Source organism: Ursus americanus, chromosome 24 (genome assembly GCF_024610735.1).
Source record: "Ursus americanus isolate L20-20 chromosome 24, mUrsAme1.1.p, whole genome shotgun sequence".
Taxonomy (NCBI): domain Eukaryota; kingdom Metazoa; phylum Chordata; class Mammalia; order Carnivora; family Ursidae; genus Ursus; species Ursus americanus.
This window is the reverse complement of record NC_142150.1, coordinates 4246660-4259453: the sequence shown is the minus strand read 5'-3', so window position 1 is coordinate 4259453 and position 12794 is coordinate 4246660. Positions and strand designations below refer to the sequence as shown.

Genomic DNA, 12794 nt, shown 5'->3' with positions numbered 1-12794 from the left:
TCGGACTCCCTGCTCAGTGGGGAGCCTGCTTCTCCTCCCTCTGCCTCTCCTCCTGCTTGTGCACTCTCTCTCTGTGTCAAATAAATAAGATCTTAAAAATATATATATATAAAACAATGCATATACACCGCCAATGACATTTTAAGCGCAGACCTAAAATGAAGTTTTATAAAACACATTATGTTTTCTTGTCTTCTTTTCATATTTAATAGTCTCCTTAATGACTTGGTCATGATAAGCCTTCAAATTTTCTTCTGTAACACAGTGAGCCTCCAGAGAAATTGAAGTGGGTGTGGTTGGTCCTACACTGTGGTGGCTCTAAACTGCTGAGCTTTCTTATTGCTAAGTCTAGTTTTTATGCTTTGAGGGGCCTCATTTCATGCCAACAGATTGTCACTTCTTGATGAGTGGGCTTGGAAACCAGATACTGTTCTTGTAAAAATTTCATGTTAAACACCAATACACAGAAGTGAAACAACCTGTTGTATACACATCTTGGCTTGATCTCAAGGGAATTATGTTGCAAGAAAAAACAATCTCAATGGTTACGTCATACAGTTCATATACATTTCATCCTTGAAATGACAAAATTACAGAGATACGGACAACAGGTTAGAAGTTGCCAGGGGTTAAGGAGGGAAGTGGCTGTGACTATAACTGGATAGCAGGAGGGATCCTTAAAATTGTTCTGTATCATGCCTGGTGGGGGTCACACAAATCTAAACAGGGTAAAATTGCCTGAAACTAAATACATAAGTGAGTCATGTAAAACTGGTGAATCTGAATGAGGAGTAAATTATATCAATGTCAATTTCCTGGATTTGATATTGAACTATATGCAAAATGTTACCACTGGGAGAAACTAGGGGAAGAGTATATGGATCTCTGTATTTAGGTCACTCTGCAATTATCTCAAGATAAAAAGGTTTTAAAAAAAAATCAGTACAGGAACTCCTGGGTGGCTCAGTTGGTTAAGCATCTGCATTCAACTCAGGTCATGATCCCAGGCTCCTGGGATCAGGCTGCACATCAGGCTCCCTGCTCGCTGGGTTGCCTGCTTCTCCTTCTCCCTCGGCCACTCCCCCTGCTTATGTGCTCTCTCTCTCTCTCTCAAATAAATAAATAAAATATTCTAAAAAATCAATACATAGGATTTAAAGAACATTCTTAGAAAGTGCTGTGAACAGGGGTGCCTGGGTGGCTCAGTCAGTTAAATGTCTGCCTTCATCTCAGGTCATGAACCCAGGGTCCTGGGATGGACCCCGAGTCCCCATGCTCAGTAGGGAGACTACTTCTCCCTCTCCCTCTGTCGCTCCCCCTGCTTGTGCTCTCTCTCCCTCTGTCAAATAAATAAATCTTAAAAAAAAAAAAAAAGGCTGTAAACACATGGCCTTTGTGATATATTTTGGGTGCTCAAAGAATTTATATTTTGCTTGATGGTTCTAAAAAGAAGAAATCTCAAATAGCTGGATTCTAGATACATGAGACAATATTGTCTATCTTCCTAACGGAAGTGTACCTGTGAAGGATGAGTTCTGTCAGATGTCTTTTATTCACAGGATTTTGCTCAAAGTTTCAAAAAAAATGTTTTTAATAATAATTGGCCAGAAAACTTTTTGAGGGGGAGGTACTGCGTGGGGGCGTATGGAACCTCATACGAGCAATACCGAAGGTGCTATATGGCTAATAGCAGCTGTTAGCAATTGGGTTTTTGGAGAAAGGTAAAATCCTCTCAAACAGTGACTGTCAATCTTCCTTTATGGAAAAAAAAAAAAAAGAGTTCATCTCTTGGGTGCTCAGAAAGGATCGTGAAAGGGACCATTACGAAATAAAGTGCGACTTCGATGTCCCAGCAACCCCAGCCTAACTGCAAAGGCAGAGATTGAGACTACTGGAGACGTTAAGAACTGAAATGGCGCTTCATAGAATCTAGCCTCACTTATTAGAAGAACTGAAGTGACTTTCCCAAATAGTAACTAGTTACCTTCCCTGTTTATTAGTGAGTGACCTAGAAAAGGGCTTCCAGCTCGCAGTCTACCGCTCTTTCCCATACCACGGCTCTTATAAAACGGCTTTCCTTCTTGCTGAGCATTTCCTCTCTCGGCTGTTGTAGTTCCTGGAAGAGGAAACAATTTCTAGGAAGCATTTAAATGACCACAGCGCTTAATTCAGCGCTTGGCTTGCAGGAAAAGCTTAATGCTTTCCCAGACCCCCCTGCCGCCTAAAACAACCATGGACTAGAAGCAAGAAACTTGCAGCATTCTTGCAGAGCGCAGGCGCAGGACGGAGAAGGCTTGTCCTCTCTGACTTGCCGTAGGGGCTAGGTGGCTTGGCCTCGTCACCCCACCCCCTTCCACGTCAGCCAAGGACTGTGCGGAGCAGCGGCTGCTGCTGCGGGTTGGAGCCGGAGTCCACGGTCCCACCGTTGCCGTAGCTGCCGCGCTTTGGAGCCAGGTAGCCGGCCAAAAGCCCCCAATCCCGGAGGCGTGCTGGGCTGGGCTGAATCGAAGGAACTGGCTCTCCAGCGGGAAGATGCGGAAGGGGAGCGACTAGGCCGCTCGCGTCTGGGCCTGACAAAGTGCAACGGGAGGCTGGGAAGCCCTGGGCCGGACGCCCCTTCCCGGTCTTGCGTACTGGCCGGGGGTCTAATCCCTTCCAGGGCCCCGGGGCTCACCATTCCGGGCCGGGGGCTGCTTTGCTGGAGGAAGGGAAGGGGGTGGGGGTGCAGCGCACTGATTGACCCATCGACACACAGTCGTGTCCACCCATGAACGCGAGAAAACGTTTTAAGGTTTTTAGCTGAGTATTCGTGCACAGGATCTCTTAACTTGAGCAGTTCAGATTATGTATTACGTTTAAAAATCATTGTTCTGTTACAAGATTGGGCGGGACTGGGGGACTGTCACTGTATTGTGGGCCTTAGCAGTACTGCATTCTCAAGCCCTGGGCGGGGTTGTGGGGTGGGAGATAATATACCTAAGACCGAGGCAGACAAGCGTGTCTTTTATTATATTAGGCATTATTTTTATGGGACACAGTTTAAATTGACCCTACTCATTAGCCAAACTGAATGAAATTTAGACAGTAAAGATCACGATAGTTACTGGTTGTGTTTTTGGTTTTGGTTTTTTTACTTGTAATGATGTCCCTGTATTTTTCTAGATTTTCTGGCACCTATCATCCTTCAGTCTTCTAACGAGGTTTGATTATATCAGGAAACCATGACGGCTGCCGAGAACGTGTGCTATACGTTAATTAACGTGCCCATGGATTCAGAACCACCATCTGAAATTAGCTTAAAAAATGATCTAGGTAAACTCTGATAATAGTTTGAAAAGTAAATGGAGAAAAAATGAAAATAAAAAGCTCATTTCCATTCCAAGTTTCTTTGTAATTAGAAGTACTTAATTTTTGTCTAAATACTATATTTTAGGATCTCTTCAGTAGAACTTTGGTCTTATTAAAAATAAAAACTTGGGGCGCCTGGGTGGCTCAGTTGGTTAAGCTTCTGCCTTCCGCTCAGGTCATGATCCCAGGTCCTGGGATTGAGCCCCACTTCAGGCTCCCTGCTCAGTGGGGAGTCTGCTGCTCCTTCTGTCCCTCCCCTCATGCTCTCTCTGGCTCTCTCTCTCTCAAATAAATAAATAAAAACTAGAAAAAGAAAAAAGAAAACTTGTTACATTTAGACTTGCAATATTGGTTTTTGGAAATAAAACAACATTTCAGCTTAGTAAGGTTAAAGAAATATAATAGTTGTTAGATATTCCTCAAAATAACATAACGGCTTATATAGTTTACTATGTTATGCTTAAGTGTAGCTGACAGTTTTCTGTAGGTAACGGGTTGAGAATGTGTATTTGAATGTCTCAGTTCCTTTGTGCACTTAACTTCGTATTATTTAGCTTGTAAAACCAAAAGAACTTTGTTCTTTGGGTTTGCCACCTATTGAACTAATGAAGTCAACCCTGGAATACACGTGTGTTTTCCAGAAAGTGTTAAGCTTTTAGAGTATTTGAGAAGAAAACAAGTATATTTCTGGATTTTAAAAGTATATACTCTGTATCCTTTCTGTGAGTAATTCTGTGAAAAACATTTTTTTTCAGAGTAATGCACATTCCAAAATAATGATTCTTGTTTCATTGAATTACTAAAAATAAGTTTAACTTAAACTGGCAACTACTATTTAAAACAAAGAACAGCGAAAATTATGCTTCAGATCTTGAAAGTATCTTTTAGAAGGTAGTTTGCCATTTGAAAGGAGACAATATTTTACTTGCCTATTCCCACCTCTTAGTCAGCAGTAATGGAATATCTCTTGACTTTAGGCTACCTAATACTAGGTTTCTACTAAGATTTGTTTTTAGAGAAAGAAAAAGAAACGTTTCTTTATGGCACTTAACCCTATACCCCTATATACAAAAGCCACAGATAGTTCTTTTTTTTTTTTTCATGTTTATGTATGATAGAATGGAATGCACATTAATGAATAAACTTTCATAACTATATTTTTTCTTATAATTTAAAAGTTTTCGGGCACTTGGCTGGCTCAGTGGGTAGAGCATGCACTCTTGATTTCAGGATCTTAAGTTCAAGCCTGGTGTTGGGCATAGAGCTTACTTAAAAAAAAAAGTTTTCACTTTTAGACCCCAAAATACTTAAGGCTACAGCTGGGAAGATAAAGAACAAAACCATGATTGTAACAATACCTTTTTCTTAATTACAGCTGCCTTAAGTGTCCTCCCTCTACCAAGAAATAAGTAATCTCAAATCCCAACTTTTATGTGTATTTTTTTACTGTATCTCGAAAGAATTGCGATGAGAAAAAGTTTAGAAGTAGTTTCCAATTTGAGTAACAAATCCTTTTTTGTTTGTGACATATTTACTTTACCTATACTTTTAGTCACTGGACATGAGTTCTGATGACTACATTACCTGGAGTAGGAAGTACTTGGTAGATTTTGGCAAATTGAATTAATATTTGAAATTTTCCATATTTTTAGTAGTGCTCATGGAAGAGAAGTTCTGAAAATTTTGAAGATGTAGGAAAAAATCCTTCACCTCAGTTTGAATTGTTGGAATAAATGGAAATTGGGGCTAAGGGGGCTTGAATTATAAATGGTACAGATTTTTGACAAGTTTTCTATGAAACTTCTAAAACTTTTTAACTTGTAGTTACAAGTGGAGCTTTATCCTGCTAAACCCGTAGGATTTGCTAATTTGGGAATAGTAGTCAAAAACTGGAACAAAAGAAGACATCGGCATTATAATGATACAGTTTTATGCCTTTTGGACTTTGTGTCCTTAATGCTATCAAACAGATTAGGGGGAGAAAAAACTTTTTTTTTTTTTTTATAAATATATTCAGAAAGGAAGCTCAGAACAAAGATAAGAAAACCTGTTTAGGCTCAGCAAATACAACTTCAGCCACTTAAAACTTTGCCTAATCTGTCTTATTATAGTTATTGCTATCGACTGCTGTCACCTTTCCTGATGCTTTGTTTTTGTTATCCTCCCAGACTTAAAAACTGAAGGTTTGCACAGATTGGTAGTTCATCATTTTACAGTTGTTGTTGCTGTTGTTTTTTAAGATTTTATATATTTATTTGAGAGAGAGAGAGAACATGTGCACAAGTAGGGGGAAGGGTGTGGGAGGAAAAGCAGACTCCTGGTGGAGCAGGGAGCCAGATGCATGGATTGATCCCAGGACTCTGGAATCTTGACCTGAGTCAAGGCAGACGCTTAACTAGCTGAGCCACCCCGGCACCCCCAGTTGTTTCTTTATTTGGTATGGCAATACCAATTTTTTTTTCATATGTGGTAGGAGATATAATACTCTGAATCAGGGAGAGATGCATGAGAAGGCGATGTGTTTTAAACAGAAATGTTGACCCTTGTGGAATAAATTTGGGAAGAACCCTTACCATGTTCTCAGTTGAACACAAATTGAGAACCTGAGAATATTCTCTATTCTGCAACAAGTGAAAATATCATACCAAGCTAGTAAAAGATATATACCCTTTGGGGGCTAGAAAGAGATTTTGATTTACCTATTACAATTCTTCCAAAGCTTAAATCCTTTCTGTAACTACCAGCTGGCCGTTCACAGTCTCTTGTCTCTTTGGCAATAACAAGGAACTCTTCATTTGATAGCCACTTAGCTTTAATTGTTGGAAATGTATTCCTAGTTCTATTTCTCATGATAACTCTAAGATTATTAAAAACTTCATCATCCCTCTTTGTCCTCCCCTCTCCTAGATATTTATTTTTGTGATCTAAGCAGTTGTAGTGGTGTGCTTGCCTCTTACATTCCTGCCTTTGAATTTTGGACACAAATATTTTTACCATTAATTCTTCAGTATGCAGTGATAATGATGAAATTATAGATTGTTTTGCTTAAAATAGTTTTTAGTGTAAATTGCTTTAAGCTAAGTAACAGTAAACTAGAATCTTAAATGTCATCCATCATTCTAAATAATAGCTACCCATCTACTACATTTTAATTTTCTTCCAGTTTTTTAGGTGATTTCTTAAGAAAGATTATGAAGTTTTGTAGTCTGTTCTATTTTTAGTATATGTGCTGCTGAAGCGAGCACTGAAGCTTTGTAGTCTGTATGGATTTTGGATTTAGTGTATTAGTTCCTAGCCTTTTTGAGTTTGAAGATCTGATGTTAAAAAAATGCCACTGATCCTTCTTCCCCTCATGATAGTGGCTGTAACTTCGATTGAGGAGATACACGACTGACTAAAAGCTATGTTGAATTCAGAAGCGCTTATTCTAACAGCATCTATTTACACTTTGAAAAATAGCTACTGTGTGTTTGAGACATGCATCATGTGGTATGCCTACAGATTCATGGCTTCTGCATTAACTGCATGGGTTAGGGGCCAGAGATCTAATCCAGTGCCTTCATGTTCTATGTAAAGTATCATGAGGTTCAGAGATAAATGACTTGTGTAAAGTCATTCAGCTTGTTCGTGGCAGAGCTAGGTTGAGAACCCTTGTCACTTCCTTTAGTGCCTTTATTACCATTACTGCTGATAAAGTAATAAGGGAAATGTTTTATTTTGTGAATTGTAAAATTATCTGAGGAATTTTCCTTTGAAATGATTGTGGTTTTTTTTGTTTTGTTTTGTTTTGTTTTTTTGAATCAGAAAAAGGAGATGTGAAGTCAAAGACTGAAGCTTTGAAGAAAGTAATCATTATGATTCTGAATGGTGAGAAGCTTCCTGGACTTCTAATGACCATCATCCGTTTTGTGCTACCTCTTCAGGATCATACCATCAAAAAATTACTTCTGGTATTTTGGGAAATTGTTCCTAAAACAACTCCAGATGGGAGACTTTTACATGAAATGATCCTTGTATGTGATGCATACAGAAAGGTAAACCAAACCATGGTTATTTCTGAATATTGCTTTGATTTAAGTTGTAAAATTGGTGTAATGGGATTTGTTTTAATTTTTAAAATTAAATCTTAGATAAGATCTAAGTTATCGATAATTGGAACTGAAGTTGTAAAAAGTTATTGTAAAAAGTTTTATTGTTATTTCTTTGCACATTTTACATGCATTTTTATGTTACTAATAAAAAAACCCAGTGACACTTAGAATATGAGACATTGGTGTGATAATTAAAAATTTTTGACAGGAATCCGAAGGAAATTGTCTGATAATTTAGATCTTTTTCCACAAACCTACTTTCTTATTTTTTTCCATGGGAAATTTTGCACTTAATTGTGTGTTGTTTTGTAAAATGCTGGAACTCAACATTTTGTATTTAAATTTTATCAGGATCTTCAGCATCCTAATGAATTTATTCGAGGATCCACTCTTCGTTTTCTTTGCAAACTGAAAGAAGCAGAATTGCTAGAACCTTTAATGCCAGCTATCCGTGCTTGTTTGGAGCACCGACACAGCTATGTTAGAAGAAATGCTGTTTTGGCCATCTATACAATCTATAGGTAAATAAAGATACTCCTGTGGCTTCGTTTTGTGAGGATTATTTAGTCTTTCAGACTAGAGGTTCCACAGCACTTCCTTGCAGATTGTATGTAGCTTGCAGATAATGTTTTGTTTGACCTGAATGATATTTTTTTTTCTTATTATTATTTTGTCAACATTGAAAAGATCTGGCAACCCTGGGTCCTAGTTTCTGCATGACAACACTATGCTGAAGTTAACAGTAGCTCCCTTTAAATAAGTTGTACACTTTCCAGTTTACAGCGCCTATCATTCTCAATTGTAGTACTTCAGCCCATTTAATTAGTTAACTTGCTTAGTCCCTGTAGGTTTTGAGGTTTTTTTTTTTTTAAAGATTTTATTTATTTATTCGACAGAGATAGAGACAGCCAGCGAGAGAGGGAACACAAGCAGGAGGAGTGGGAGAGGAAGAAGCAGGCTCATGCGGAAGAGCCTGATGTGGGGCTCGATCCCATAATGCCGGGATCACGCCCTGAGCCAAAGGCAGGCGCTTAACCGCTGTGCCACCCAGGCGCCCCAGGTTTTGAGGTTTTGACCCTGTTTTTGAATTCCCTTTATGTGGAATGTGGGTCTTGTCTTTTTACCCTCGGAAGCCTTAAGGAGGAAACTTTTTAATGAGAAAGGTTGCAGTTCTCAACTGATTCCTGTTCTTGGAAAGCTGAAGATTTGGGGCTTTAAAAATGATTCAGAGAACCAGTTAGATAAGGCTAGAATACTTGGTTTTTATAATCGCCGGTGTCAGTCCATTTAGACATAGGATGTACACTTTTATAAATATCTTTGTACTTTAAGAGTTGATTGTTCTATTTCACAGTTCTCTTATTGTTACATTAGATTTTGTTATCTGTTGGGAAAGTGGTATTCTGGTTAATAATGTAGAGTTCTTAGAAAGTTATCATACAGACTACACAAATTTAAGAACTTAAACTAGACTGCATACACAAAAATTATGACATTTATAAGACAGTGGGAAATTTGAACACTGTATATGATGATATTAAGGAATTTTAAGTTTTTTAAGGTATGATAATGGTATTATGATTTGTTTTAAGAAGAAAGAATCCTCAATTATAATATGCCAATATATTTATAGAAGAAGTGGTAAGTGGTCTGGGATCTGCTTCAAAATAGTATGGGAGGAGAAAAAGTGGGCAGGGGTATAGGTGAAACAAAATTGGCCATGAATTATCAATTGTTGAAGTCAGGTGACGGTTTTTAAGCTGGTGTTCATTATTCTGTAACTACAAATACTTAAAAATTTCCTGTATAGGAAGTAAGTTAGCAAGTAAGTGAATATGTAAATATAATGCATAATTAATACAACTCAAAGGACTATTTTTACTCCTGATAATTCTTAATGAAGAATCTTTTAGTACCTTGAGATTGTTATCATGAGCATTGATATTATATTCCTAAAGTGTATGCAAGACAATTATTAGAGATATTCTAGTGAAAGATAGCATGTGGAAGAGGTCAGCTTTTTCTTTATTAAACTAGAAAACATATAATTTAATAATTTAATAGGTGAAGATGTAAGTTTATGATTCCTACCGACAGTTCTAAATGACTTAAGGTTTCAAAAAGCAAAACAATTGACAGTGTTATAAAGCTTGATAAAGATTAATTTTAGTAATGTCCAGGGAGTTACTAAAATAACGAAGTAGGTTTTTATTAAATATGAATTTTACCTGTTTTATTTCAAGGAATTTTGAACATCTTATACCTGATGCTCCTGAACTGATACATGATTTTCTGGTGAATGAGAAGGATGCAAGTTGCAAAAGGAATGCATTTATGATGCTAATTCATGCAGATCAGGTGAAGTACTTTTCCAAAAATTTATTTATTTATTTATTTGACAGAGAGAGACAGCGGGAGATGGAACATAAGCAGGGCGAGTGGGAGAGGGAGAAGCTTCCCTCTGAGCAGGGAGCCTGACTTGGGCCTCGATCCCAGGACCCTGGGAACATGACCTGAACCCAAGGCAGACGTTTAACGACTGAGCCATCCAGGTGCCCCTGGAGTACTTTTTAAAAAATACTTTTATGACTGTGTTCAAATGAGAATTAAAAGTATTTACATAGGTCTAGTCAAGTTTTTAGTCAGTGATTTTATTTATAGTACAAGTGTTTGTATATTTTGGATTTTTTTAGATTTTTGAACTTAATTTGTATAAGATATTTTTTTCTTAATCCTTCTCAAGACAGTTGCTTATGTATATACTTTATTTTTAGTAAACATCTGAGAGATATTTATTAATAGCCACTTGACAGTTTTTCCAGATTGAAATTATTATGGCTGTCTACAGCCATACCACCCTGAATGCACCTGATCTCATCTGAAATTATTATGGCCATTTTTTGTAACATTCTCTTTTGGGGTTTAAACCTGTTTTTCCTTCTGTTGGTATAGATATAAAATTGTTTAATAGAGAAAAGTAGTAGCTTTGTATAGGGTTCACCTTGAGCCATGTCTGTGAAAGAAGCACGGTCTTCAGTGTAGATGTGTATCCTTACTAGGCTCGTCAAATTTCATAAGCTGTTGTCAACTCTACATCCCGCTCTGCTGGTACTTAAAGTGTATGGATCAGCTGGAAGGGTTAGCAGTGACTCTGCATGCTTTGGTGGCATCTAATTTGGAATTTTTGCTATCCAGAATTCTCAACATGTGGGAAATAATATGCGTGAAGACAAAGATATCGAATCTATCCATATCCCTGAAATCTAGATGCTGTCATCTTATCTTTGTGAATAAGATTATAAGAAAGCTGCCTATTTGGGCCAGAATGTTTTGTCCTCTAGTACAGTTGGTTTTATTGACCTCTATATTTGGTGTTATGCTGTTTACCTAGAAGGGGGGCATAATCAGAAAAAGTTCAGTAAAATTTCCTGATACTTTTGCTGTAGAGATATTGTTGAGATCATAGTTTTCTGTATCAGCATTCAGTATATGAAAATCCTGAGATTTTTCTTTTAAGTCTTAGAAGTAGGAATAACCATAAGTACCTGGTTTGTTTTGATTTTATGGGTACCCTAAATCATGTAACATAGTGTTTTTCTCCTCAGTGTAGCTGCTAGAAAATTCAGACCCCAGATTTATGGCCCATTTGTAGGAAACGTATTGGATTTATTTCTTATATGTATGTGTTAACCTTGTTTTTTCCCCTTCATTTAATTTTTCTTTGCCCTGATTTCATTTGTTCTATATTCAGTTGTGTGTGTTTTTTTAAGGTTGCATTGATTAAGTCCTTTTATTAAATGAGATGGAATTTGATAAATATATTTTTATTTTGTTAGGATCGAGCTTTGGATTACCTAAGTACTTGCATTGATCAAGTTCAAACATTTGGAGACATTCTTCAATTGGTTATTGTTGAACTAATTTATAAGGTAAGACTAATCGATAGTGGGTAAAATACACTAAGAGTTTTAGACAAAGTTAAGTTGTCTCTTTCTGGAATGTTGCTTAATTGCTGGGATAATATGTTTTAGTAGTAGAAATATTTTATAGCACAGTCTTTTTTTTCTTTTTCCTTTGGTTTATTCTGTTTTCCAAGCACTTCCAATTTTTCTAACCTCCTTAAAGAATTGTGTCAATGGCTTGACCCAGTACAGCAGCACAGAAATCATCATGCATTGTTCAGTAACTGAATAGATTATGAATCAGGCTTTGGAATAAAATTCAAGATCTTTTCTTGAGTACACACCAGACTACTTTGGTAATCTAAAAACAAATCAGAAAAGCTTTAAATATTTTCTGTCTTCCCTGTTTGTAAAAGAATAGAGACACTTTAAGTATGTCAATATGACATTGTCAGCCATTGGCCAATAGAAAGTCTAAAACTAGATAAGAGATTTGGGTTTTAAAATGAAGTGCTTTATTGGCAACATTTAAATTTGATATATTATTTGAAAGAATTGATTGCATCTTAATGTTCTGATAAAAGGTAAATAACATCCAATTTTGCTATTGATACCATTGGAGGCCAACAAAAATATTCATCAGGAATGCCTTTACTAAATAGGATAACATTGACAAAGTACCCCCAGCAGACATTGCTGATTACAGTTGTCTTTGATTCTGAAAGAAAAGGGCCCCTTTCAACACAAGGTACCAGTCATTTGGATTTGGCATTTAAGATGAAACCAGAATTATAAATATATAGTTCCTTTTAATTCATTGTATGGTTCCATTTAATTCATTGTATGCTCTCCAAAATAAGGATTCTCTGCTATTCAGAGACTTCTTTGTCTAGCAGGATCCAGATTATAGTGAGAGGGAATAGCTTTTGAGTCATGCCTGAATGAGAGAGATTTGGCTGTATATATTGGAGGAAAATCTGACATAAAAACCAACTTCAGAAAAGAAAAAATAGAGAATATTTGCTTCATAGGTAAAGGTATTAAAATATATTTAGGTAAGCATAGAAAATTTTAGTTGTCTTCACAGTATGGGATATGTTCCAAATAAATAAGTAGTAGTACTTAGAAAGGGGTTATCTTTCTTGCTCTAAGAACAGGTATTTTCCTTTTATTAGCTATTGAGATTGGTATCCATCATGTTTCGCTTTTTGACATAAGATCCAGAATAAAAATTTAGGACCAAATTAAATATCATATCACAGTACCCATGTTAATACACTTGGTCCTTGATTTTGTTACTTAAATTTTCTTGTTCTATTTCACTTGTGTGTAGTATGCATATCTTTTATTATAAACCATTTGAAAATCTTTTGTGAAAGAGAATATTATGATTGAATGAATAAGTGAATGAGTAACTGCAACAATTGTCTGAAGCAAAACCTATTTCTTCCTG

The 12794-nt window shown here is 36.7% G+C and overlaps 1 protein-coding gene across 1 annotated transcript in view; it reads left to right on the top strand.

Moving 5' to 3' along the window:
• Positions 1-2319: 2319 nt before the first annotated feature.
• COPB1 (coat protein complex I subunit beta 1) overlaps positions 2320-12794 on the top strand; it is a 35101-nt gene continuing 24626 nt past the window's right edge. Inside the window, exons 1-6 of the mRNA XM_045796542.2 lie at positions 2320-2454; positions 3163-3312; positions 7153-7382; positions 7791-7960; positions 9683-9797; positions 11276-11368. Of these exons, the coding sequence (XP_045652498.1) occupies positions 3222-3312; positions 7153-7382; positions 7791-7960; positions 9683-9797; positions 11276-11368 (699 nt within the window). The 5' untranslated portion in view covers positions 2320-2454; positions 3163-3221. The remainder of the gene's footprint in view (positions 2455-3162; positions 3313-7152; positions 7383-7790; positions 7961-9682; positions 9798-11275; positions 11369-12794) is intronic.